Source organism: Phocoena phocoena, chromosome 12, assembly GCF_963924675.1.
Source record: "Phocoena phocoena chromosome 12, mPhoPho1.1, whole genome shotgun sequence".
NCBI classification, from domain to species: Eukaryota; Metazoa; Chordata; class Mammalia; order Artiodactyla; family Phocoenidae; genus Phocoena; species Phocoena phocoena.
Window position 1 is genome coordinate 48,771,500 of NC_089230.1, and position 25,406 is coordinate 48,796,905.

Consider the following 25,406-nt stretch of genomic DNA (forward strand, 5'->3'; position numbering starts at 1 on the left):
GGAGCCGGCTGTTTGCCAGATAAGGGGGAAGCTGAAGCTGCCATCACTGTGAGCTTGCTGGCCTCCTAGTGCATCAGTTTTTTTGTGCAGAGCTCTGACCCAGAGCACCGGGGGTTTGTCAAGAGAGGTGGCCAAGCACGGGTCAGCCCACTGCACCTCTTCTAGGAGTGAGTTCTTCTGCTTAGGACTTCATTTACCTTGGCTCTTTCTTTTTCTCACTTTCACCCACAGGACCCTTGTCACCTCATTCATAATGACTTGTGTGCAGGGAGCATCTTATACATTTTGGAGGGCATTTGTGTTAAAGGGAACAGCAGTTATACCAATACCTTGCTTTTATACAACTCTCCCCACCTTCCAAAGGCTTGCTCTGATGTTACCCCAAGTGGCTCTCATAGTAGCTTTATAAGTGAGATGGCTGTTATTTCCATTCCACCAAGAAAGAATCTGTTTAAATAATTAGTTCAAGGTAAATAGAGATTATAACCCAAGTTGGCTGAGGTCATATTTAGTATTGTTTCTACTATATACTATGGCTACCTCCATGCTGAAGTCTGGATCTCAGAAAAATAGTTGACTATTGTAGATGTTAAGTTTGATACAAAGACTTCTTAGATATTTTCCAAGTCAAATAATGTATTATAACATTTTTTTTTTCTTTTTGCGGTACACGGGCCTCTCACTGTTGTGGCCTCTCCCATTGCGGAGCACAGGCTCTGGACACGTAGGCTCAGCGGCCATGGCTCTCGGGCCCAGCTGCTCCGCAGCATGTGGGATCTTCCCGGACCCGGGCATGAACCCATGTCCCCTGCATCGGCAGGCGGACTCTCAACCACCGCGCCACCAGGGAAGCCCCAAATAATGTATTTTAAAGCTTACTTTTAGCTATTTTATCAGGTTGTAATTTTCAAGCATGCCTTACATTACTTAAGAACAAATTTGAACTGATTATATAATTATGATAGGTAATGTTCTTTTGAATAGTGAATATTCATTTTGTACAGAAATAGTAAAAAATGGCTTATTTAACTAATGTGCACTTAGAGGACATTAACCTCAATCAGGAGCAGACAGCGCCTGTGTTTTGAAACTGAAGTGCTTGAATTTCTTTGGGTACCCTGGATACAGAGAATTGTTTTGGAAAATCTGAGTGCCTAGGCCTTCCTCCTGGACAGAGAATGTTCTTACTTATAAAAGCAAACCACCAGCACAGATCAGAGCCTGTTTAACACATACAACATTGTATCCTTCCTTGTTATGAGTACTATCTCTATGTATAATTTGTTATTTTAAAAATATAGGCAAGCCAGGATGCTGATAATTAAAATAAAGGCACATATGTTTGGTCAAGTCATTAACCTAATAGGAAAAACAGAGCAAAAGTTCTGTTTAAGGTTTTTAAAAAAGTTTCAATAACAAAACCATACAAGAGTGGGAGAGGACTTCCGTGGTGGCGCAGTGGTTGAGAGTCTGCCTGCTGATGCAGGGGACACGGGTTCGTGCCCGGTCCAGGAAGATCCCACATGCCGTGGAGCGGCTAGGCCCGTGAGCCATGGCCGCTGAGCCTGCGCGTCTGGAGCCTGTGCTCCACAACAGTGAGAGGCCCGCATACCGCAAAAAAAAAAAAAAAAAAAAGAGTGGGAAAAGTGGAGTAAGGGAAATTGGAAATTTAATTTTCTGTGTCTTTTATTGGAGGAGTTCTTAGATTATAGTTATTTTGAAGCCAAAAATTTTCAATTTAAAAATAGAAGTGAAGAAATAGGAACAGATTGGAGTTTGGAGGAAAAAGAATTAGAGCAAAAAAGAGAAATATAACAGGAAGGCTCTGTACAGGGAAAGCTTGTCTTCAGCTGCTTCTCAGATATCCTCAGGATTGTGTAGACAACTAGTGAGGTGAAGACTAGAATCGAGTTCAGAACAATGAGTCTTAACAATTTTTGAGTTATGAAAATTTGATGAAAACAATTAGATGAAAGCTATGGATAAGCGTTCCAGAATACTGAACATCTGTTTGCATACACATTTGTTTACAGTTGATTTCAGGGGGTTCATGGGCCTCACAAAAATTCTTCTTTTGAGAGTGGATCAGAATCACTCATGGTGTTTTCAGAATACAGATACCTCAGCCTCCCATACCCCAGACCTCCTCAGCTGGGTTAAGACAGGTTCCATTATGGTTGGGATGGTTGATTCCTAAAGTTGGGATAAATGTTTCAATAACTAGTGTTCATCTCTAACTGAGGGTGCTCCCCTGTGATGGGCTTTTGTCTGCTGGAATCGTCTCACTGCTGGCTGGGCTGAGCTTCCCCAGAAGGTGGAACTCGGAGTCCTGGTTAACAGCCTGTAGAGTCGGGACCAGCCCAGGTGAGGCCTGGTGTTGAGATATGGTGCTGAGAGGTACTACCAATCCTACTGATGGCCTCTTCTGCTCTCCGGGGTCTCAGGCTACACCTTGAAGAAGAGCCATGTTTTGTTTTCAGAATAGCAGCCAATGGTTCCTCCCTGGTATTGATTTTTATGTTTTTTCATTTGTAAATAAGTACGTGTTTCATGCTGTTAAAATATTGAATGCTAAAAAAAAATTTTAAGGCAGAAAAATTCATAGCCTCTTGAGAAGCTTATGTTTATTATGTTATGGGTCATCTCTTCCAGTCTTCTGCCTTGTTTACAGTCCTGCTTTAAAGTTTATATTTCTCTAGCTATTCACCATCGTTAGTCCAGCATCTAAGCTAATTGGTAATGTTGCACTCTCTAACTATGCACTTATGGAATCTCTAAAACGATATAATTAGCAAGTGGACCCATATCCATAGTCACCAATTCACAGTAATTGGTTAGTTACATAGAAGGTGGTTAAAATAGAGAAGCCCCAAAAGTATACACACAGCCTATTTTAACTTAAAACATATGCAAGTGCATTCTTTTGCCAGTCTTTTGTTCTGAGTATGAGGCCCTACTGGAGTTCTGGTCTCTTGCAAAAACCCATGAACTGCATCACCCACCATTTTCAGTTTTGGTTTCTTTAAAGTAGAGCAATAATTTGACACTTGTGAAGCAATCTGAGTGCAGAACATCTCTAGATTATAGTGATTTTGTTATTCTCTTTTACAGTTACTTCACCCATGCCTAACCTGCAACAGTATTTAAAAATAGCACCTAGCTTTTCTCGACTTGGTTTTTATAGAAAAGAGAACCCGTTTTCTTTCTGTGCACCATTTCATCATTTTACCTAAATTTTAATTAAATTATATAATTTCAGTAACTTGTACAACTGATATAAACTGGTTTGGGAACAAATCAAATGACTCCTGGTAAAAATATGACTAAACTGGTAGCAGCAGGAGTACACAGGTAGAGTAAATACTGACAACAAAGAGTAGCCCCCTCTGGCCGCAACTAGAGAAAGCCCACCCTCAGCAACAAAGACCCAATGCAGCCAAAAATAAATAAATAAATTAATTAATTAAAAAAAAGAGGATCTACACAGCATTGTTGTACAGATTGAATGATTAGAACTAGATCAGGGCAGTTATGAGCAGAAGGTCAGTCTCTACAAGGCTCTGTGGAATCAACCTCCCATGGCAAACATAGTTTTCACCTTTACCTGAGCATTTAATTTTTCTGCATTTAACAAAATTTACAATAACAAATATTTATAGTTTCAAGGTTACATGCCAACAATCTTTAGAATTATGGAAAAAAATGTTCAATTTTATAGAAAAGCTCTGTGCTCTTGTTAACAAATAGATTTGGATAAAAGCTAACTGATTTCAAGATATAGAATATGTACAGATTTAACTTAAATTTTATAATCAGTATATAAATATTAATTAACCTTTTAATCTATCAAAACATGTTAATTAAAAAAATTTTTTTTATATCCCCTCCCTCTTGCGTCTCCTTCCCATCCTCCCTATCCCACCCCCCTAGGTGGTCACAAAGCACCTACCCAGCTGATCTCCCTGTGCTATGTTCGCACTAGCTAGATATTTCACATTTGGTAGTGTATATATGTCAATGCCACTCTCTCATTTTGTCCCAGCTTACCCTTCTATCAAAACAATTGTTAATTTTTTTTACCTTCAGAATCTCTAAATTTTTTCTTTTGATTTAACAGATTTTTTTTTTTTTTTACATTGTATGATTCCATTTATGTGAAATGTCCAGAATGGGTAAAGCTCCAGAGATACAATGTAGATGGATGGTTGCCAGAGGTGGAGGAGGGGGAAGTGAAAGTATAGGCAATGTTATCATCTGTACCTTTATCCACCTTTGAGCCTGTGTCCTAGATCCCATTTCTAACTAGGCTGACACTGTCACCTGTAGCCTCTTAGCTTCCCCACATCCCATAAATCCTAAGCTCTGATGACTCCACTTTCTTTGATTAATGGCTTTCAGGAAGGATTTTGCTTCTGCTGGATGGTAACAAATTGTGGGATGGACTGAGGTCACAAAACCTGTTTTCTCTTGTGGGTTCAGTGAGGTTTGAACCCAAGTCTCCAGAGATGAAAACTTACTTCTTTAACCCACGACATCAGGAGCCTCCCCTTAATCTGCAGGATCTCTGAATATTTTTAAAAATTTTTATTGGAGTATGGCTGATTTATAATGTTGTGTTAGTTCCAGGTGTACAGCAACGTGAATCACGTATACATATACATATATCCACTCTTTTTTAGATTCTTTTCCCATATAGGCCATTACCGAGTATCAAGTAGAATTCCCTGTGCTATAGAGCAGGTCCTTATTAGTTATCTATTTTATTTTATTTTTTTGCGGTACGTGGGCCTCTCACTGCTGTGGCCTCTCCCGTTGCGGAGCACAGGCTCCAGATGCGCAGGCTCAGCGGCCATGGCTCATGGGCCTAGCCGCTCCGCAGCATGTGGGATCTTCCCGGACTGGGGCACGAACCCGCGTCCCCAGCATCAGCAGACGGACTCTCAACCACTGCGCCACCACGGAAGCCCTATTTATCTATTTTATATATAGTAGCGTATATATATCAATCCCAATCTCCTAATTTATCCCTCCCTGCCTTACCCCCTGTTAACCATAAGTTTGTTTTCTACATTTGTGACTATTTCTGTTTCATAAGTAAGTTCATTTGTATCATTTTTTTAAGAGTCCACATATAAGTGATATCATATATTTGTCTTTGTCTGACTTATTTCACTTAGTATGATAATCTCTAGGTCCATCCATGTTGCTGCAAATGGCATTATCTCATTCTTTTTATGGCTGAGTAATATTCCATTGTGTATATGTACCAAAACAAATGTTAATTTTGAATGAAATGGCTTAAATTCTCAACAGTGCTTTCTTTCTTTTTTTTCAACAATGCTTTCTTAAAGTTTCTGTCAGAATTCCTGCTAAACTTCTTGTCATCTCTGTTTTTATTTTAATTTGAATCAAAGACATTTAAGGTTGATAATAATTTATTTCCACCTCAATAAATAGTATTTATATTTAGCTAGATTAAGATATTACTATAAAACCCAGCTAGTGAATTTCCCTGCTTTCTTCAAAAGTAATAAAAAAATTGTCCTTAATCCTAAGAATGCTATCATGTTCTTTCCTCCCTGGCATTTAAATCAATGTAAAAATGTCCCTTGGAATAATATCTCTGGGGGACTGCAAAAGAAATAAAACACATGGTGTCCTCCCAAGGCTTGTAGTCTGGTTTGAGAAACAAGATTGACACACTTGAAACAAATTATAGCAAACATCTGATTTAGTATAAATGAGAAGTACAAGCAATAGTTGCTGAAGATCCAGCTTTGCATAGTTTATTTTGTGTATAGTAGAGGCTTGAGTGATTGGGAAATTTGGGGGACGTATGTGGGACTAAAACTGGATCCAGAAGAATAAGTGGAATTTGAACTGACTAGGGAATAAGGGAGAGAATTCTGGGTAGGAGGGAAAAGGCCTGGCCTGGCATGTTAGGGGCAAGATGCTTTTAGGAAACAGACCAGAGAGTAGGATCTGTTTTGTAATCAGTGTCCTTATGGTCTTTATCTGAGCACTTCCTAACTTCCCTGAGTCTTGTCTTGGCAATGAATTGTCATTGGTTACACTTCCTTTTTTTCCTTATGGGAGAATGTCCATAAGACCAATCATCTATTCTAGCCTACCATTCAGTCCTTGACGGCATGGCATTGGGAAGGTTCTGTGGGGATGCATTTATAATAATGATAACCATCTTTTACCCAGTGCCTTTTAGGGACCTGTATCAGTCAGAATAGGCTAGGTTATACTGCAGTAACAAACATCATCAAAATTTCAGTAGGTTAAAAGAAGAAATATTTATCACTCATGCTATATTCCCAGTGTGGGTTGGGGAGGGAGGTGAGAGGCAAGATCTCACCTTCTTGCTGTCATTCAGGGACTCAAGATGCCCTTGCCTCAACTTAGATATACCATTGCCATTCATCAGAGAGGCCTGAATCTTTTCTAATCCTCCTTTTTAACTCACTGAGGATTCATCGTCCATGACATTTTCAGAGCCACTGGTGAATTTTTTAGTATATTCCACATCTTATGGATGAAGAATTTCATAAGTTTGTTACCCCTTGCATCAATGAGTGTGTAAGTGCAAGACAGCCATTGTGGTTTTCACCTGGGAATCCCTTCTAAGTTGCTATTGGGCGTAAAATGTCTTTTTTTTTTTTTTTTTTTTGCGGTATGCGGGCCTCTCACTGTTGTGGCTTCTCCCGTTGTGGAGCACAGGCTCCGGACGCGCAGGCTCAGCGGCCATGGCTCACGGGCCCAGCTGCTCCACGGCATGTGGGATCTTCTTGGACCGGGTCACGAACCCGTGTCCCCTGCATCGGCAGGCGGACTATCAACCACTGCGCCACCAGGGAAGCCCAAAATGTCTATCTTAACAGTAAAACTAGATATGGGGAAGATAAAACTCTTGGACCTGGGATGAAGGCAGCATGGTGTAGCAGAGCAACGATGGGACTAGCAGCCTAGAGGTATGGGTCCAAGTCACAGCCCTCCTCCTCCTACCGATGTGACTTGTATGTCACTTCACCTCTCTAAGCTTCATTTTCTTCAATTATAATATAAAGGAGTTGGTCTAGATCACTCTTTAGGTCTTTTAGAATACAGTGATTCTCTATTAGTATGAAACAAATAAAATTTAAGGCTAGAAATAGTTTCTGTCTTCTGAATTCTATAACTTGTTTATTTTTAAAGCTCTTCCTGTGGATGGAAGTTTGCTTGTTTTTCTTTAATGCAAGGAGTGTTAGTGCTCCTTTCTCATACAATTAAGAAATATGGTCAACATTTTTCATCAGTTTAGATCTGCTATATTTATTTTCACAATCTGTCCCCTTTACTCTTTGTTATTTCCAGTTTGAAATGGGGAAAGGGGACTGGGCCAAGGTCAGATGACACTTTGGCAGCTTCACTTCTAACCTTTGAGAGTCCCTTTCTCTTTCACCAAAGAACTCTCAGTTCAGAGAGTTACAAACCCGGTAATAATTGACCTCCGAAAAGGTCTGCTTCCTTCGGCAATTCTTCGTGTTCCTGAAAAGGGCCAGTTAATGATAAGCTTCCATTTAGGTTTGAAGCTTAAAGTGCTTTTGGTTCCAGAGTTGTCCAGCCAGCTCTCTCTCTGCCTTGTTTTACACTGCTGGCAGCCTCCCACAGATGAAAAAGAAACATTTATTGGGCTGCTTCTACTTGTCAGACACTATAACTTACAGTGCACTCAGACAGAAAAATGTTCTATAAATATAGAATCATGTGAGGAATGTCCCAGAACCAGAGTCTTATCTCTAATTGTCAGTAGGATTCATTCAGGCTACCAGATACTATATCATAATCAAAAGGGCCAGAGAGTGGCAATACGGACAATATATATGGACAATATAAAGGTGACAGTTAATAATGAATGAACATACACTTAAAACTGAGAAACACATGTATGCATACATACACACGTACAAATATACATACATAAACAATTGTGTGCAACCGATGGCTTATAGTCAGTGGGATATGACAGCCTCATCAGGAAACTGATGATACCCTTGAACCGTGGTGTGTGGTTTTTCTGGGGTCCCAAACCCCATTTTCCTCTTTCTCTCCCACCCACCCTCGGCTGTCCTCACGGCAGAGCACCTTGTCTTGCTTGCTACGTCCTTTTTCAAAGGAGGCTACCCAAGCATCATCCAGTGTCTCTGGTTGATTTCCAGGGATGGCTTTGTGTCCCATCTATGCATTGTGCCACATGGAGCCGCTGTTCCCCCTGTCAGCCTGCGGGGTGGCTATTGGATGCTGCAGCTCTGCATCTCAGATGTGGCCTCTGGGATGCATTCTTTTTGCCATGATCCCCATCTCCCTGCACTTGGTGATGCTGGGTGACGCATTTTAATTCTTTTTGGTAATAAAAATCATGTCTTGTTTAGACTGTAGAGCTGAAACACTTGCCCTGTGAAACTGCTCAGCAGCACTGAGCCTTGCCACTGACAGGCTTTCTGCTCAACATTGGGCCACAGAGCCTCTTTAGAGGTTCGGAGGCTGAGAGGCTAAGGAGGCATCTGCATGGACGTGACTGGCAGCCTCAGGATCACACTGAGGGAACCCATGGGGGGACTTGTGGTTTGGCATGAGGTTTGAGGACTCATGTGGCTCATGAGAGCCACCAAAGAGTCCTGGGTACCACTTATTGTACAACCCTGGGTCCCAGGTGAACTTGTGGGGAGGATGGAGATTGCTGAGCAGGTATTGGGGGAGCAACCCCTTTTCCTCTCATGCCCCCCATTTTCTTGTTTCCCTTCTCTATTCCTCTCCCTCCCTCCTGGTGGTTTTCCTGTTCTCCCTGCCTCTGCTAACTCCATGTCTCCTTTGGCTTTGGCAGCTACTCAGGATTCAAGAATCCTTGAAATAACACACCGCTGTAAAGCAATTATACTCCAATAAAGATGTTAAAAAGAATCCTTGAAATGGGTTTATAGGGGTCCTGCAGACCTTCCATTTTGAGAGGGTAATGTTTTGGGAACTGGTAAATAACTTGGGGGATATTAACTGGCTGGAGTTTTCAAACTGAAGTAAATCCGTGACCTCATAACAGATTGATGTTGATTCAGATGATATTAAGCTTCTAAGATTCTGAGTTCCAAGTCTGGGTAACTTATATGTTTTGAATACAGTGTGCATGTATGTGGAGGGGTGTGTGTGTGCCAGAGAGAGAGAGAGAGAGAGCGAATCCTTAAAAATGTGATAAATGATGTTTCTACATTCCTTTTTGCTTTCTTAGGCAAACAGTCTTGTATAATCTTACTTTCATAAGACAAATGAAACTCCTCCCTTCCTTTCATGGTTGATGTGTAACCCTAGTGAGATCCATGATTTGACATTTGAGTGCCTACTGTGTATGCAGATGTTATATAGTTTCTATATTATGAAAATGAATGAAAACCTCTGCATTTCACTGGATCTACTCCAGGAATTTGGCTTCTCTTTCTGTTGTCAATGATAAAAACCTAAAATACATCATATATTTTATTCTCTTCACCATCCCTTTGTGTGTTTCAATCTCACCCAGACTTGAACTGTTTTGCCACACACAGAAAACACAGTGAATTTAAAGATGTCAGTTTAAGAACAAAACCCAACTCAAATTAGTTTGGCATTTCTTTCCAACTTACCAGGATAACTTAGAGAATAAATGTAGAGCTGAGCATTTATTCCTCCTTGTCCTTTTATTTTTTATTTTATTTAAAAAATTTCTTCCTAAAAGTTATCTGCTTGAATGATAGTGCATTTTTTCTTGTCAGAGTTGATTTGATTTCTGGTTCCCTTGCCTCCCAGCCTACGCTCTGTGTAATGTTGCAGAGGCGGCAGATTGATGTGGAAGGGATTCACAATGTGCTCTGGATTTGGGTTTCAGTATGGGTGCTTTCTGCTGCCAAAGACATTTAGCAGATGGACTTGGGGAGGTGGGACTGGGCCTTGACAGGGAGGGGACCTCAGGGTAAGAAGCCCTTTTGAGCTTGGCTGGCTCTGCCTTTCCCATCTAGCCATTTGGACCCTGGCCCACTATTAAGTCTATCACAAGATTAAAGAGACTGAGCTTTTTGTTGTTGTCAGTGTCTTTAGTTTTCAGCAGTTTGATTAAGATGTGTATGGGCATAGATTTCTTTGTGTCTTTCTGTTAGGGGTTTGCTGAGCTTCTTGAATCTTTAGGTTTATGTCGAATGTCAAATATGAGAATCTTTTAGCCATTATACCTTTAAATATTTTTTTCTGCACTGCATTCTTTCTCTTCCTCCTCTTGGATTCCAGTAACTGAGTGTTAGACCTCTTGATGTTGTCCACAGGTCCCTGAGGCTCTTTTCATTTTTTTAAAAAATAAATTTATTTATTTATTTTGTTTTTGGCTGCACTGGGTCTTCATTGCTGTGCGCGGGCTTTCTCTAGTTGTGGTGAGTGGGGGCTACTCTTCCTTGCAGTGCGCAGGCTTCTCATTGCGGTGTCTTCTCTTGTTGTGGAGCATGGGCTCTAGGCGCACTGGCTTCAGGAGTTGTGGTGCGCGGGCTCTAGAGCACAGGCTCAGTAGTTGTGGCGCATGGGCTTAGTTGCCGTGTGGCATGTGGGATCTTCCCGGACCAGGGCTCGAACCTGTGTCCCCTGCGTTGGCAGGCAGATTCTTAACCACTGTGCCAACAGGGAAGCCCTCATTTCTTTTTCAAATAATGTTTTCTCTCTGTTGTTCAGATTGGATACTCTCTGTTGATCTATCTTCAAGTTCACTGACTCTTTTTTGTGTTATATTCATTCCACTATTGAGTCCATCTACTGAGATTTTTATTTTGTTTATTGTATTTTTCAGGTCTGAAATGTCCATTTGGCTCTTTATATATCCTATTTCTTTGCTGAGACTTTCTATGTTTCTATTGGTTTCAAGAGTGTACACTATTACTTCTTGGAGTATTTCTGTAACAGTTGCTTTTAAGTTTTTGTCAAATAATTCCAGTATCTGTGTCATGTCATTGGCATATGTTGATTGTCTTTTCCCCACACCAATTGGGATTTTCCTGATTCTTCATATGCTGAGTAGTTTGGGGTTATATCCTGGGTATTTTGTATGTAATATCGTGAGACTCTTGAGTCATGTTTAAATACTATAGATAATGTCCACATATTTGTTTTTATAGGCACTTGACCTGTGGGTTCAGGTCTCAAGTTCCAGCCAGCCTTCTATGGATTATGGTTTCAGTATCAGTTCTGTTTTCAAAATCTTTGCAGTGTTCTTCAGATCTGTCCCACATGCATGACACCAGTGGCCAGTCTGGCACCTGGTGGAAGTCTGTCTGTTAGCTTGGTTCTCAAAATTTTTGATACGCTAATGGTTCAGATGCACGTGCAGATGCAAGTATCTAGGTATCTGGAGCGGGGAGGGGATGGTTTCTAGCACGTGCACTGATACCAAAATCTGTGGATGCTCAAGTCTCTTATACAATGGCATAGTACATTCGGCCCTCAGGATCCCGTGTTCCGCATCCACAGATACCGAGGGTTGACTGTATTATCTAGCTCCCTGCATTTCTGAACCTCTGGCTAGAAAGGCTAGACTTTAGTTACTCTTGCTCTGCTTGTGTTTTATGGCACCCTTCCCATGAAGGGAAGGCCAAGCTGCCCGAGAAGAGAGAAAATACTCAGCAGGGTTTGGGGCCACAACCTCAGATCAGAGAAGAAACTTCCCTTTCCTCAGAGTTTTAGGTGCTTGCGGACTCCTGCTGTGGCTTCCACCACTGCAGTGGGATTGCCTGGGAGTTGGGATGCTAGAATGAAGGAAAAGAAATGCAAGGAGAGAGGGAAATGGGGAAGACCCCTGCTTTCTCTGAACATTAGGAGACCCCTTCCCTCCTTGAGCCTGAACTAGAGGGCTTCTCCTGGAGCTCTCGGTCTGCAATGATGTCCACATCCAGTGTGCGGCTGCCTGAGTCGGGGCTTGAGGGGGATACCAGGAGAAAAACAGAGGTGACCTCACTGCTGGTTCCTGGTACTTTTGAGTTCTGGCCTTCAATCTGCCTGCCAGTATTTACTTTTCAGATTCCTCAAATGGCTGCCCTCTGCATTCTGTCCAGGCTTTATTGCCATATTCAGTGCCAGACACAGGGTGCGGACGTGCTTATCCATGTTACCCAGAACTGAAACAGATATTTTTTTTTAATGAAATTTTTGCATGGGGTACCTGAATTTTAAATGTTACCATAAAGTGTGTAACTGACCCCTGCTCTTTCCAAAGCAGGACTGATTCTGAGAGAAAGTCCTGTTACATGAGATTGGTGGGGAGAGACATGTGAGCTGCCACCCACAGACTCTGGGAGCCCCTAATCCCACTCGAGCGAAGTCCTAGAAACTATGGTTATCTCAGGGCATTCCAGAAAGACAATGGCTGGTGCTTACCTAGTTTCATGCTCTGCCCAGGTACAATTTTGTGCCTCCGCCTCCCCCAACAACTCCCCCAACAACTCCCACAACAACTCCCACAGCCCCCCTTCTCCTTCTAAAAAGGAGCAAACAATTTCCTTCAATCATTGTTTCCTGCCCACTGACAGATGCTCTTAATTAGTACAGAATTGCAGCAGAATTGCCAAATAAATAGCTTTTGCTTGTTTTGAGTTTGTGTTTTTTTCTAGAAAGCTTAGGCTTCCCAAAATCAACTCATCACACAGGCTCAGCGTATTGTTTAGTTTGAGTCAGGGACTCACAACCTTGTTCTTTTCCACAGGCACAACCACAGCACAGAAAATCAATTGTTAGCTGTCTCTCCCAGCAGAAAATTGCTGGTTCTAAAACCATTCAAGAGCTTAGTAGCTGTGGGAATGCGCATTTGAGAGTATTGAAACATCGTAAAAATATCCCAGACACTCTACCAATTATCCATCACAATAAAGAAACTGATTATTTAAATCACTTATCATACAATTTCATCCCCAAAGAACTGTAGCATTGAAACACAGAGGAGTGGGACCATTAGACTTCTTCTTTGGTTCTTATTTTAAAAGAAAGTAAAAAACATGCATGTACAAAACTTGCTTGTACAACTGATGGTGGAACTGTTGCTAATTGGACAATTTCTGTGTGGTCTGCATGAGGTCATTCATGGGTGTGGGGAAAATGGCCTCTGAAGAAGGAAGCTGTTGTTCCAAATTTCAAGGCAAAGAAAGCTTTTGCACAAGGCAGAACCGATGATTCTCTTTTCATGGGTGGCTCTGCTTTTATATGTGTGTGTATATATATATGTACATATATGTATATATATGTGTATATATATATATATATATATATATATATGTATTTTTTTTTTTGCGGTACCCGGGCCTCTCACTGTTGTGGCCTCTCCCGTTGTGGAGCACAGGCTCCGGCCATGGCTCACGGGCCCAGCCGCTCTGCGGCATGTGGGATCTTCCCGGACCAGGGCACGAACCTGTGTCCCCTGCATCGGCAGGCGGACTCTCAACCACTGCGCCACCAGGGAAGCCCGATATATATATATTTTTTAATGCAACCAGTTTTGCTTGGGGCTTACGGTCTTGAGTTAATATATTTCTATTATATGCATACATATAGGCTGGTAGGCAAAAGAGTATTTTAAAAGATTGCTTTATTTTTTGCATTATCTTTTATTAGTAAAATCTTGGAATTCAGTTTCTTTGGCTTGAAAGAATCATTTTATTTTTTCAAGAAACAAATTTGATGCTGAAGTCATAAATTATAAAAATATGTGGAAGCCTCACGGCTGTGCTTGCTGCAGTCTTTAGAGCCAGATCCATCATCTCTGTGCACCAACTTGGGCTGACTCAGCCGATCACTTTTTACCCTTTGGGAAGAGATGCTCAGATGTCTGCAAAATAACCCCCAAACAACATGAGTTAGTTGTGTATAGAATCCTTTGCTTAGTGTTAATTTTTGGAATTTTTTTCTGTATAATCAAAACATTTCCCCTCGTTAGAAGAAACCAGTTCACTTTGCAACGCATGTTTCCTGGAGGAAGTGCAGGATGAATCCTTCACAGACGAAAAGGGGTGGGGGCTGCTGCCTTTCCTCAGAAACCTGGGACCCTGCCTTTTCTGGGATGGCTGTCTTTGTTGTGGGAGGGGGTCCTTTGAACGACTGGCCTGGTGGTTTAGGTAGGCGGCCGGACCACAGATTTGCAAAGGAATTGGACAATGCCCCCCTACCCTGCCCACCGCCCCTGCAGGGGCTCAGGAGCCTGGCTGCTTCTCTGAGGCAATGCATTGTGTATGCTCCATTTGACGTTTCAGCTCAAGCCTGCCGGGGACAGACAGACCAGCCCCCAATGACCCCAGTGACTGTACTTCCACCACCTTCTGCTTAAGCTGCTCCTTTACCCACCGGAAGAGGAAGTGGGGGTGACAAAAGGGACTGGGAATCTACCTTCCCACCTCCTGGGAGTGAGGGGGGTAGCCTTGACCTGGCCACTTGGTATTTGGAGCACATGGCTAATGGTGGATGCTGGCATTTCAGGGAACTGTTTGAGGGTAAAATCATAATGATAAAATCTTTTTAAAAGAAAAAGATGAGTTTTTTTGCCTTGTACTAGTAAACACCAACCATGGGTATTTTAAGGTGCTCAGAGAATTCTGTTTGTGGGATCTTTGAAGGACAAATATTGATGTGTGCACTAGAGAATTAAGACAAGTGATAATTGAAAGAGATGATAAAAGCTAGTGGTTTCCTTGGGGAAATAATCACAAACTGCTGTCACACTGATGCCGATGAGAACATTACTTTATGTGAAATGTTTTTTAAACAGCTCAACCAAAGCATTAAGCCGGAGCACTTCTGAGGGCATCTGTCTGCTGTGTATTTCTGTTATATCCCCACCTGAGGCCCCTCAACTTATGTTATTCACCATTCCAGCTGTCGCGTTTATCTTTGTCGTGGTCAATGCTCAGTGAAACTGAGAAATATCAGATAGCAAGATGGATACTGCTTGTGGATTCTTAAGATAATTATATAGTTTTGTCATGTTGAGTCACCGTATGGATTCACTGTTATTGATCTGTGACATTACTTTCGTGTGTTAGCCCAGGTTAAGTGCTTCTACTGTTTCTAAGTTGTCTCTTTAATGAGAGTTTTGGGCTTCTCACATTGGAGACTGCTTCCTATAATGTACATTTGGATTCTCTAGCATTTATTTTGGAATGGTACTTGGGTACTTCTCTCCGTGACCCCATTGTGCCCTGTAGAGATTTCAGTCAAAGCTCTTGCAGAACTTCATTGCATTTATTGGTGTACACAGCTCTGTCCTATATTAAATTGTAACCCAGAGCCTGGCACGAGGCACAAATGGCCACTGAATGAATGAATGACTCCCTGGTCAAGTCTCAGTGCCTCTTTCCAGAGATGCTGTGCAGGAGGCCTTCCACTTGCCTGTCTAGAGCCACTCTCCATCCTGCTCCTCCTGCTCTGCACCCCCTAGGCTGACCTGTGGGCCAACCACAGCCTCCCTCTTCTCTAGCTTCCCCTTCGATTTGACAGTTAGGGTGGGTATGTAATAGGGCTGGATGTGATGGGATTGGCTGTGTTCTTCCATGAAACACCTTCTCTGTGCAGTTTCCCTCTCTGGGTTCCACAAATTCCTCCCCCACCTTGCTCCTTCAGGCTCAGGGTTTGTGAGGGCTCCCTGGTGCTACCAGCCACAGGTATTACATTACTCCTTATTTGTTTCCTAAACTCTGCCTACACCTTTGTATTATAAATAGTCTCTCTATTAAATTCTTCCCACTGTATCCTGCTGGGACCTGGCTGATATTTCCCCAGTCACCCAGATGACAAAGTTGTTTGTAACCTAGATATCATAATCTGTGTCTCTTGCATTATTTCAAGTAAACACTCCCCTAGGCTGGTCTACAACCAAATGAGAATCAAGTAGAGCAGGGGTCAGCAAACTACAGCCTTGCAGGCCCAATCCAGCCTGCTGGCTGTTTTTGTAAATGGAGTTTTATTGGAACACAGTCCTGACCATTTGTTTACTTACTGTCTTTGGCTGCTTTTGAGCTACAACTGGCGGTGAGGAATTGCAACAGAAACTGTATGACCTACAAAGCCTAAAATATTTGCTGTTTGACCTCTTATAGAAAAAGTTTACAGATCCCTGATTTAGAGGAAAACCATAATGTGGGAACTTTATCATTTTCATCAAGACGCTCCTGGGCCAGGTGCCAGGGTACTTGTCAGGGTCCCACGACAATGATGTGGGGAGTTTTAAACCCCAGGACTGGACAAACTTGCATGCAGCATTGTGTTGCTGTGCTGACAGCAGCGGCAACCTGGGAAGACCCTCTTTGTCATTAGACGCAAAAGGAGTGTGACCAGGCAAAACTAAGAGGCGTTTGTACTAAAGTGTGTCTATAATTTATGATTTCATAATTAAGTAATTTCCCAGAAAGAATGACTTTCCCTAACGTTTCAGCATTTCCCTGTCAAACTTATCTTGTATGTATCTGTCTCCCCCACCAGACTGTGAGCACCTCCCAGGAGCCTCCAGGTGTTGTTCCCACGTGTGCCGACCAGTGCCTGGCACAGAGTGGCTGATGCTCAATAAGTATTGTTTGACTGAATGCTAGTCAACAGCTAATTTTGAGAAGGAACAAAGAAATAGGGGGTGGGAGCCATTAACTGGGAAGATACATTACTTAATGTTCTCAGGCTCTCTCTGACTGGAGTCTCTTTGCCTACTCAACCTTCACAGAACAGGAACAGCTATACGAAAAGCCTGTTTCCCAAAAAAAGGTGCCCCTCAGGGCAGACTGACTACATAATTTTCAGGGCTCAGCACAGAATAAGAATGTGGAGGCTCTTGTTAAAAAATTATTAAGGGTGTCAGCACTGAGCCAAACACAAGCCCTTCTAAGACTGTGCAGGTTGCATGCCCATGAAATTGTCCCTGCCTTAAGGATCCCTGAGGAAAAGACAGCCTGTGGGAAATCATTGAGGGTTTTTTCAGTCCAGAGGACTGCAGGGGTCTCCGCCACAGTAAGGCAGTGCAGACCTGACTAGCCAATAAGACTGTGGGTTCTGGGGACTTGGTGCAGTGATATGAGTCTCATAATGCCTAACCTGGAATAACGCCTTACCACTTACAAAGTGTCTGCATTTATCTCTGACCCTCATGCCAGAGTGTACTCTTCTAACCCAGGCCCACACACTTGGCTCCACACTGACTAACCTGCTTGCCCCCCTCTCTTCCTTGCTTTCCGTTTAACCCCAAGTAACCTAGGCCACCCCATTTAGGGGCAAAAAAACCATAAATGTACTAAAGTGCCTCAGGGCTAGCCTGTTTCCATGTTTCTTTGTGGGTGACAGACAGTTCTTGCCATAATACCTGTCTTAGGCTATTCTGGCTGCCATAACAAAATACCACAGACTGGCTGGCTTACAAACAACAGAAATTTATTGCTCACAGTTCTGGAGGCTGGACGTTCAAGATTGGTGTGCCAGCATGGTTGGGTTCTGGTGAGGGCCCTGTTTTGGGCTGCAGATGGCTGACTTCTCTCTGTGTCCTCACATGGTGTTAGGGCCTAGGGAGTTATAAGGAGTCTCTTTTAAAAGAGCACTAATTCCATTCATGAAGCCTCCACCCTTATGACATGAGCACCTCCCCAAAGTCCTACCCCCTAACATCATCACACTGGGCATTCAGATTTCAACATAGGAATTTGGGGTGGGAGACAGACGTTCAGACCATTGCAATACCTGACTGGAGAACAACGTGTGTACATGAACAGTCCCTTTATTTTGTCCCCAGAACCCTCCCCTGCCCCTTTCCTCACCTTAAAATGGGGTTTAGGGGCCCATCTTAACCACTCTGCAGGAACCCCTGTGCCCAGACCCCCAGAGTCTTTCCTGACGCTAGATGTTCACCCTGCCAGCTGCTGGGGCTTCTCCCTGCCCAGGCCCCTGCACTTCTGCATTATACACTCTGGGCAGTACTCTGCCCTTGGGATCACAGTGAGCCTCCGGAGGTTTCCAGGTGGTGACAGCTATAGGCGGGGAACTTGAGCTCTAGCAAGGATTTTATGACTAGTGCTTCCTTTTGATTGGAGGGGTCCCCATTTTTTATTCTTCTAGATCACCACTACTTTCCTCCAACCCTTCATCCACTCTACCCTTGCTGTAAAAGGGGGCTTAGGGTTCTGATCCCCCTGCTCATGGGAGCTCCTCATGTCCTCAGCTGAAAGCTGGAGGTTGTCTCACAGTGCTAGAAGGCCACCCTTGCCAGCTGTGGTAGTGCCAGCTCCAGGGACTGTTGGCAGGTGCATGGTCCAGACGACAGGTGCACTGAGGTCTAGAACTCTGGGTGCCGCCCGCCGCTTGCTGGGGGGAAGGTGCCCAAGTGCCCTGAGGATTCAGGCATTATGGGACCATGACAACAAAACTGGCCCCTAGGAGGCACCTATTTCTGAAGCTCTAAGCCTTGGAAACCATAGTAGGCAGGGGAGGTTTTCTCCACAACGGGGAGCGGCTCCGGGTAATACAAAGCCGCAGCTGAGAGAGCCTGACGGGGTCGAGTGGAGTTTGCCTTTGAACAGAAGCTCGAGACAGACATCTCCTCTAGCTTTTGCAGTCTCTTGCTTAATCTGGTAGCTGGGCTTTCTCAGGCCTCAGTTGTCTCCCTGTGATTGATGTGGCCTTACCTATAGCAGCTCCGAACCAACTCCCTGCCGCAAAGTGCAGCCGTGTTTGTTTTGCAGGTGGCTAGTAGTCTTGCTTCCCTGATGCTCTGCATCCTGCCCACCCCCATCCCAAGCTCCTGATACCTTACACATTGACCTATGTTTTCTCCTTACAGGGTCCCCGGTGGCATATAGACCTCCAGCCTTGGGCAGGCCCTGCTCGGTCCCTGGATGAAGAAGCCTTGAGGTTCCTGAGATACATCAGCACCATTCAGGTTGTGTTTCAGGCACAAGTGGGTATGGAGACTCTGTAAAAGACGCTAATTGCCCCCTTAAAATTTTTTTTTATTTATTTATTTTTGGCTGCGTCGGGTCTTAGTTGCGGTGCACAGGCTTCTCTCTAGTTGTGGTGCATGGGCTCTGTAGTTGTGGTGCAAGGGCTTAGTTGCCCCATGGCATGTGGGATCTTAGTTCCCCAACCAGGGGTTGGACCCGAGTCCCCTGCATTGGAAGGCGGATTCTTAACCATTGGACCACCAGGGAAGTCCCACTAATTACCCCCTTTTAAAGAAGGCTGGGGAGTTTCTCAGTGCCTCCTGATAGGGACTTGATAGAGTTTCTGATGCCTTGCTGCTTAAATATATTCACTCACTTAGAGGCATATAATAGATGCCTTCCATCTGCTTCGGCATCTTATCCCTTCCAGGAGTATCGTCACCCTGAGATGTTTTAATGATTCATCCCGATGTGTTTTAAAGATCCACTTTAGAAAATTGTTTTGGAAAACCATGTGAAGCGACAGATTCGTGCCCATGAGTAGGCAGTCCAGTGTGTCACAAACCAAAACCATCATCTGGAGGTTCAAATTCCATTTTGTATTTGGAGAAGTCTGCCTTTTCGCTTTTCTGCCACAGAAGCTTGGCAGACAGGGATGCGTTAGGCCAGAGAGTAAAGGAGGCTTTGCAGGCAGCAGGAAGAGAAGCTACTGAATCCGAAGACTCTCTGTTCTTAAGGCACTTTAAATCATTACTGAGCACTGGCCTTCATTAGTGACTTAACACACTGTGGCAGCTCCTGCCCGGGCGACCCGAGCAGGCAGAGACCCTCCATTAAGGAGAGTCTATGGCTCTTGACACATTAATCAGGAGGTTCCATTCTCAAGTAGCCTGATCCTGAGGAAAGAGAGACGGAAAAGAAAATCAAGGCCCGAGGGAAACTTCGCCCTGAACTGAGAGGTGCTAGTAAATTAGAAACTCAGACTGCCTGTAAAGCTGCAGCTGAGGAGGCTGCACTATGGAGCTGGTATGGCACTGGGGGTCCGTGGGTCTTTTGATCTCCCTTTGGCCCACTCGCTCTTGGCAACCCACTTCCCCTCCCAAACCTCACTGGCGGCCAAGCCCGTTTTTCATCCATGGGAGAGGATATATTTCTGGAATTTTAAAAGGCTAGTTTAGGGGTAAAAGCAAGTCCCATTTCTCATATGATGCAGTCAGACAACCAGGAATTTTAATATTTGTCACCTAGACATGGAAGTAAAAGCTTGTTGAATTCATCATGAGTAATGGGATGATAAATTGGTCCCTGTGCTTTACATAATTTCATCTTATTTTGCTGCTGCAAATTAATTTGGTGGACTTACACAGACAATTAAAATACTGAAATTTTAATTTTATAGTTTGGTTTTACACGAAGAATAAGAAGCTGGATCTCTTAACTATGACTATAAGAAGCCCTTAAAAGCCCTAGAGAAAAATGAGAGGTGTTAAATTTATGAGTTGAATTTGAGAATTGTGAGCTTCACCCCCCAGTATAAATTGACCACATGAAAGCCTCTAAATTCTATTTTATATGTATTTCAGGTTAATGTTCTGTAACTTATAAAAGGTATGTTAACTTAGAAGAAGCTCTTGAGGCGTGAAAGTGTTGTTTCAAGCCCCTCTTGGAGTTTTCCCATGAGTTATGGGCTGAGAGGGAAAAAATTCTTTAAGAAAAGCATCCTGTGATGTAGCTCAGTGTTGTGACCCTGGGCAAGTTATTTTGCTTGTTTGGCTCTGGCTGTTCTGATCTTGAAAACGAAGAGATTGTATCAAATTATTTCTAAGGTTCCTCCCAGCTCCGTGAGCCTGTACTTTGTTAAGACTAGTGTAGAGTTATTAACCAAGTATTACTGAGCACCTACTATGTGCCAGGAGCATAGGCCTTGGGAATACAGTCTCTGCCCTCACGTGGCTAACAAACTAGTGGGGAAGGTAGATAAATGGACATAGAATTATTATTCAGCTTGATGAGTATAATAATAGAGAGTTGCTTGTTAAAGCTTGCTAGAAGATTTTTTCATCCTCTAGAAAGAACAAGATAAAGTTCCAGACCTCACAATTGTTTTGCAATCAGAGGTCATTTTACCCAGTTAAAGTCCTGTGCTTTTGTGTGCTTCCAAGTCACTAGACCAGCAGGTGGGAGCTCATCAGAGATGACACTAACTGGTTTAATCAGAATCCTACTGACCAATGCTCCCTCCCCCTCTCTATGTAATGCAGAGTTTTCGGCTGCTTTGGGAGCTTATGCCTCATTTAGAACTCATCTTGACAATGAAAGCCTACAAAGCTGGCAGAATATTAGAGTCACTATTACCTAAAATTTTCACAGTTAGCAGTAGTGAGTCATAATGGGCAAGGGAAAAAAAACCCAAAAAAAAAAACCCTCTGTAGGTACTTAAGCAAATTCCACCTCCATCCTCTTACACTGCTTTTATATATATATATATATATATTTCCCTGAAATCCGTGTTCAAGCTTGTACAGCAAGGCCTAGCATTTGATATGTTTATCAGTTGATTTATTCATTCCTCAATTCAGCAGGCATTTGTTGAGTACCTGCTCTGTGTATGACGCTGTGCTAGGCACTGGCTGGGATGTCAAACCTGAATTAAATACCCCCCCCACACACACACACTGGTGAACGGTTAGCATGCAAGAGAGCTGTGTGTTCTCTAACAGGGTGGACAGATGGGGTGGGTAAACTTCCCCAGGCCAAAGGAGCTTGGGAACAGAAGCACAGAGCAAGGTATTTGGGTAGAGTGGGCATAACATCAAGCTCAGTTTTACTAGGTATTGTTATCTAATGTGAAAGGCCATGGTTACATCTCTGAGTTCTGGAGGAGACGATACACTGCTGCTAACAAGCAACAGTTAAATCATAAACCCAGTGCTCTGTTCTAAAGGAAGGCTCCAGATCCAGCTTTTTATGGCAACCCCCGAACCATATGCCTTCAGGAAGCATGGCTTGCAGTATGAAATTAATCTAAGCAAACTGTTTTAAAAAGAAAAAATACGTTTTAAAGTCAGTCTATCTATCTATCTAATCATCTACCCATCTAACTGATTGTAAGAATGACATAAGAACCTATGGATCTAGAGATTCAGATTTTACAAATTTTACAAACTTTTTTACAAGAAGTTTCTATTATATTTACTGCTACACACATGCGCACACACACAAACTGGGATAAAAGCAACAAAAATACAACTCTTTCCTTGATATTTTACCTTTCAAAATAATGTATTTCATTAACATACAGTTTGATTATTGAAGTAATTCTTGCCAAGTCCCCAAAATTTAAGGCCTCCCTTTGCCAGATTCTACTTATGGGTTGGCAGAAATGCTGTTCAGACTTTTGGGATACAAAATGAAATGAAAATAAATTAGATCCCTCAAGTTAAATAACTAAAAAGCATTTCAGAAAACACTTTTTCCTGGAGTCTATTTTCCTTTGTCCAGGCTTAATTCTGTTTATATGGCTAAAATTACAAGGGGAATTAGAGAGAGGGAGGAAAAAAACCATAATTACCTGAGTTAGAGCTTAGCTAGGAGTTACTGCCCTCGCTGATTTTACTCACAAGAGAGTTCATTGAAGCCCTGGCCATAAATCTTAACAAGAAAGTTTGAAAAATCAATATTTAATTAATTTTTAGGAGCTGAATTTTACTGAGTCCTTACTCCTAGTTGTTTTCAGAAGCTAATGTGTATAAATGAGATGGTTAATAAATGGTTAAAATTTCTGTGTTCTATTTTTGAGCTAGGATAGGAAAGGGGAACATTAGCAGATTGAATGGAAAAGAATGTTTTTCCAGTAGGGATATCTGTGCAAGATGAAGTCTGTGGAGGAAGAAGAAATGCTTAAAGTGTTAACTTTAATAGAATAAAACCCCACTCCTCAAGGTTCAGTGGAGGAGCAGCTGAACCTCAAAGCCCTCTATCTTGACCATTAATACTTAGCAGACTCTTGGGGGCCTCTGGCTAATTGTAGGGGCCGCCTCTCTGGCCCTTTGCTAGGGGTGAGGTTGGAGAGGCTGCTGTTTTCAGTTGAAAGCTCTGGCCCAAGTGTAGCCTCTTCCCTTAATTTGCTAAGGCACAGGTGAGGCCAGGCTGGAACATTTCAGTGGGACTTTACAAAAGGCTGCCAGGAAACTCACAGGACCACCTGCGTAACAATCACCTGGGGGAGCTTATTAAAATGCATGTTCACCTGCATCGGCCTCAAAGATTCTGATTTTATAGAATGGAGTGGGACTCAAGAATTTGTATTTTTAAGTATTCCCACATCCATCAGAATGTAGGTGGGCCACACCTTGAGAAACGCAGTGGGAGAGGCTAGAGTTAGGTTTAAATGGTGTTGGGAGGGTACTATGAACAAGTACCTGCGAATGTCAGTCTCCTGATCTGTCTTTTGGAGGCTCTTAGGGAGAGTACGTACAAAGAAACAATAGCAAATCATCATACCATTTTAATAAATAAATAAATCATCATACCCCTTTAATAAAAATACCCCCAGGAAGCTGCCCTAGAACAAAAGGTTCAGTCTTAAGAGATCCAGGCACGTCTTTGGGGCCCACCAAACTGCCTGGGCTTAGCTAACTGCCTGCAGGAGCCAGGGCGTGGAACCAAGTTCCAGTGAAGGTTGAAGGCATCGTAATCTACCTACTAGTGAAAACCAGCCAGATGAACATTGAGCTTTGACTAATTAGATTAGCAGCTTCTCCTTTGGGTGGGTGAGTGGAGGCAAGAAGTGGGCAGGCAGAGGCATAATTTCCATTTATTTGTGGGAGAATCGTAGAAAATGAATTATACAAATTAACATGTTGATGGATCCAGTTAATAAGTGTGTTCTGTACTAGTTGCTTGAGAGAAGATTCAATTCCATTTTCATTATCACTTTTTTCTTTAAACCATGGTTGTGGATAGAGAAGTATTGAGAGCGAGATACTGGGTTGAGGATATTGACAAAAATTAATCAATAGTGAATCTGAGAAAGAAATGGAAAATTTTATTCAGGCCAAACTGAGGATTATTACCTGGGAGATGGTCTCTCAGCTCTGAGGACTGTTCTGAGGAGGTTAGGGGGGAGGTTAGTAGATATATGATTTTGACAAAGGGGTCCGTGCAATCAATAACACATCTTGGTAGAAAGTTACTATTAATAGCAAGGAACAGGTATCTTAGTTAATAGTTATAGTGCTTTTCTAAGTATGGGCAGATGCAAGAAACAGGATTCATACATTTTCCCCTGAAAATATCTAACTATCTGAAGGCCTATTCTGCCAGTTTTTCCAGAGCACAGAATGTCTCATCCTGATTTTTGCCCTGAATTCCTTTCAGGGTGTACTGTAGGTCAGTGACTGCAGTGGCTAATGAGATTCTTGTAGAACTAGGTGGTGGGCAACATTCTTTATTCTACAATCCCCTCCCTTTTGGTCTTAATTCTGACCAAGGTTTGGGAGGCATTTCATGATCAATTTGTCTCACGGCACTAGGAATGCTCATTCCCAGGTCAGTCAAGGATTTCATTGATAGGCTACTTAATGTGCTATTACTGGACTTGGCCCTGTTAAGTATAGTCAAAAGCCTCTGGACCATCTGTCTTTCTAGTCTTTTATGGTCTAGGAAATGCTTGCTCTTGTTGCTTCTCATGTCCAAAGTTACACTATTACAATCTTTGATCTTACAGGACTATATATTTGGTCAGTTGTTTCAAGTCATCTGATCATCATTAATTTTATTGAAGGCTCCATCACACATATGGTAGTACTACAAGAAACAATTATCTTGCAAAATAGGCAGACTACAAGTAATATAGCTAGTAAAATTAATAAGGTCCTAAGTAAGTATTTAAGCTAAGAATTTCCATTAGTTGAGGCCCAGTATCTCCCCAGGTCATCTGACCCAGTCTGTTCTGCACCAGTCTCTTATCTTTAAGGGGAAAGATGTATTTGCATTGTACATAAAGTTCACCAAAGATGTCTGCACATAGAAGGCGTGTGGTGGGTTATAAAATTTCATGTTTAAATTTTTCTTGCCTTAAAATGTGAGTTTTTATTTCATCAAAAGAAAAGAACAGATAAATATTTAGGATTTCACTTTTTAAGCTTTCCTATAAAATGTCCAGATTCTAGCAGAAGGCTCTCTCTCAGTCACTGATAGATAGTGCTGGGATAATTTTGCCAGGCCAGCCCTAGATTACAGCAAGAATAAGGGAGATGCTGGCTCCATGTAATATGCTCTTTTCAGATTAACATTTTGGAAAATCAGTTAAATTAATAAAAGGATGGGGCAAGTTTGGAGTACCTTCTTAAGAAGAAAATTGTCCTGTTATGTTTTCTAATGCATTAAAGCAGTGAACCTCAAAACATCCTTTGCATCTGGAGTGGTCTGTTGTCTGTGATGTGACAGCAAGAGCTGCTGCATGAT

The 25,406-nt window shown here is 42.5% G+C and overlaps 1 protein-coding gene across 1 annotated transcript in view; it reads left to right on the forward strand.

Moving 5' to 3' along the window:
• Positions 1-25,406, forward strand: part of METTL24 (methyltransferase like 24) — a 110,636-nt gene that overhangs the window by 15,756 nt on the left and 69,474 nt on the right. The window contains exon 2 of the mRNA XM_065889173.1: positions 18,839-18,937. Within this exon, the coding sequence (XP_065745245.1) occupies positions 18,839-18,937 (99 nt within the window). The remainder of the gene's footprint in view (positions 1-18,838; positions 18,938-25,406) is intronic.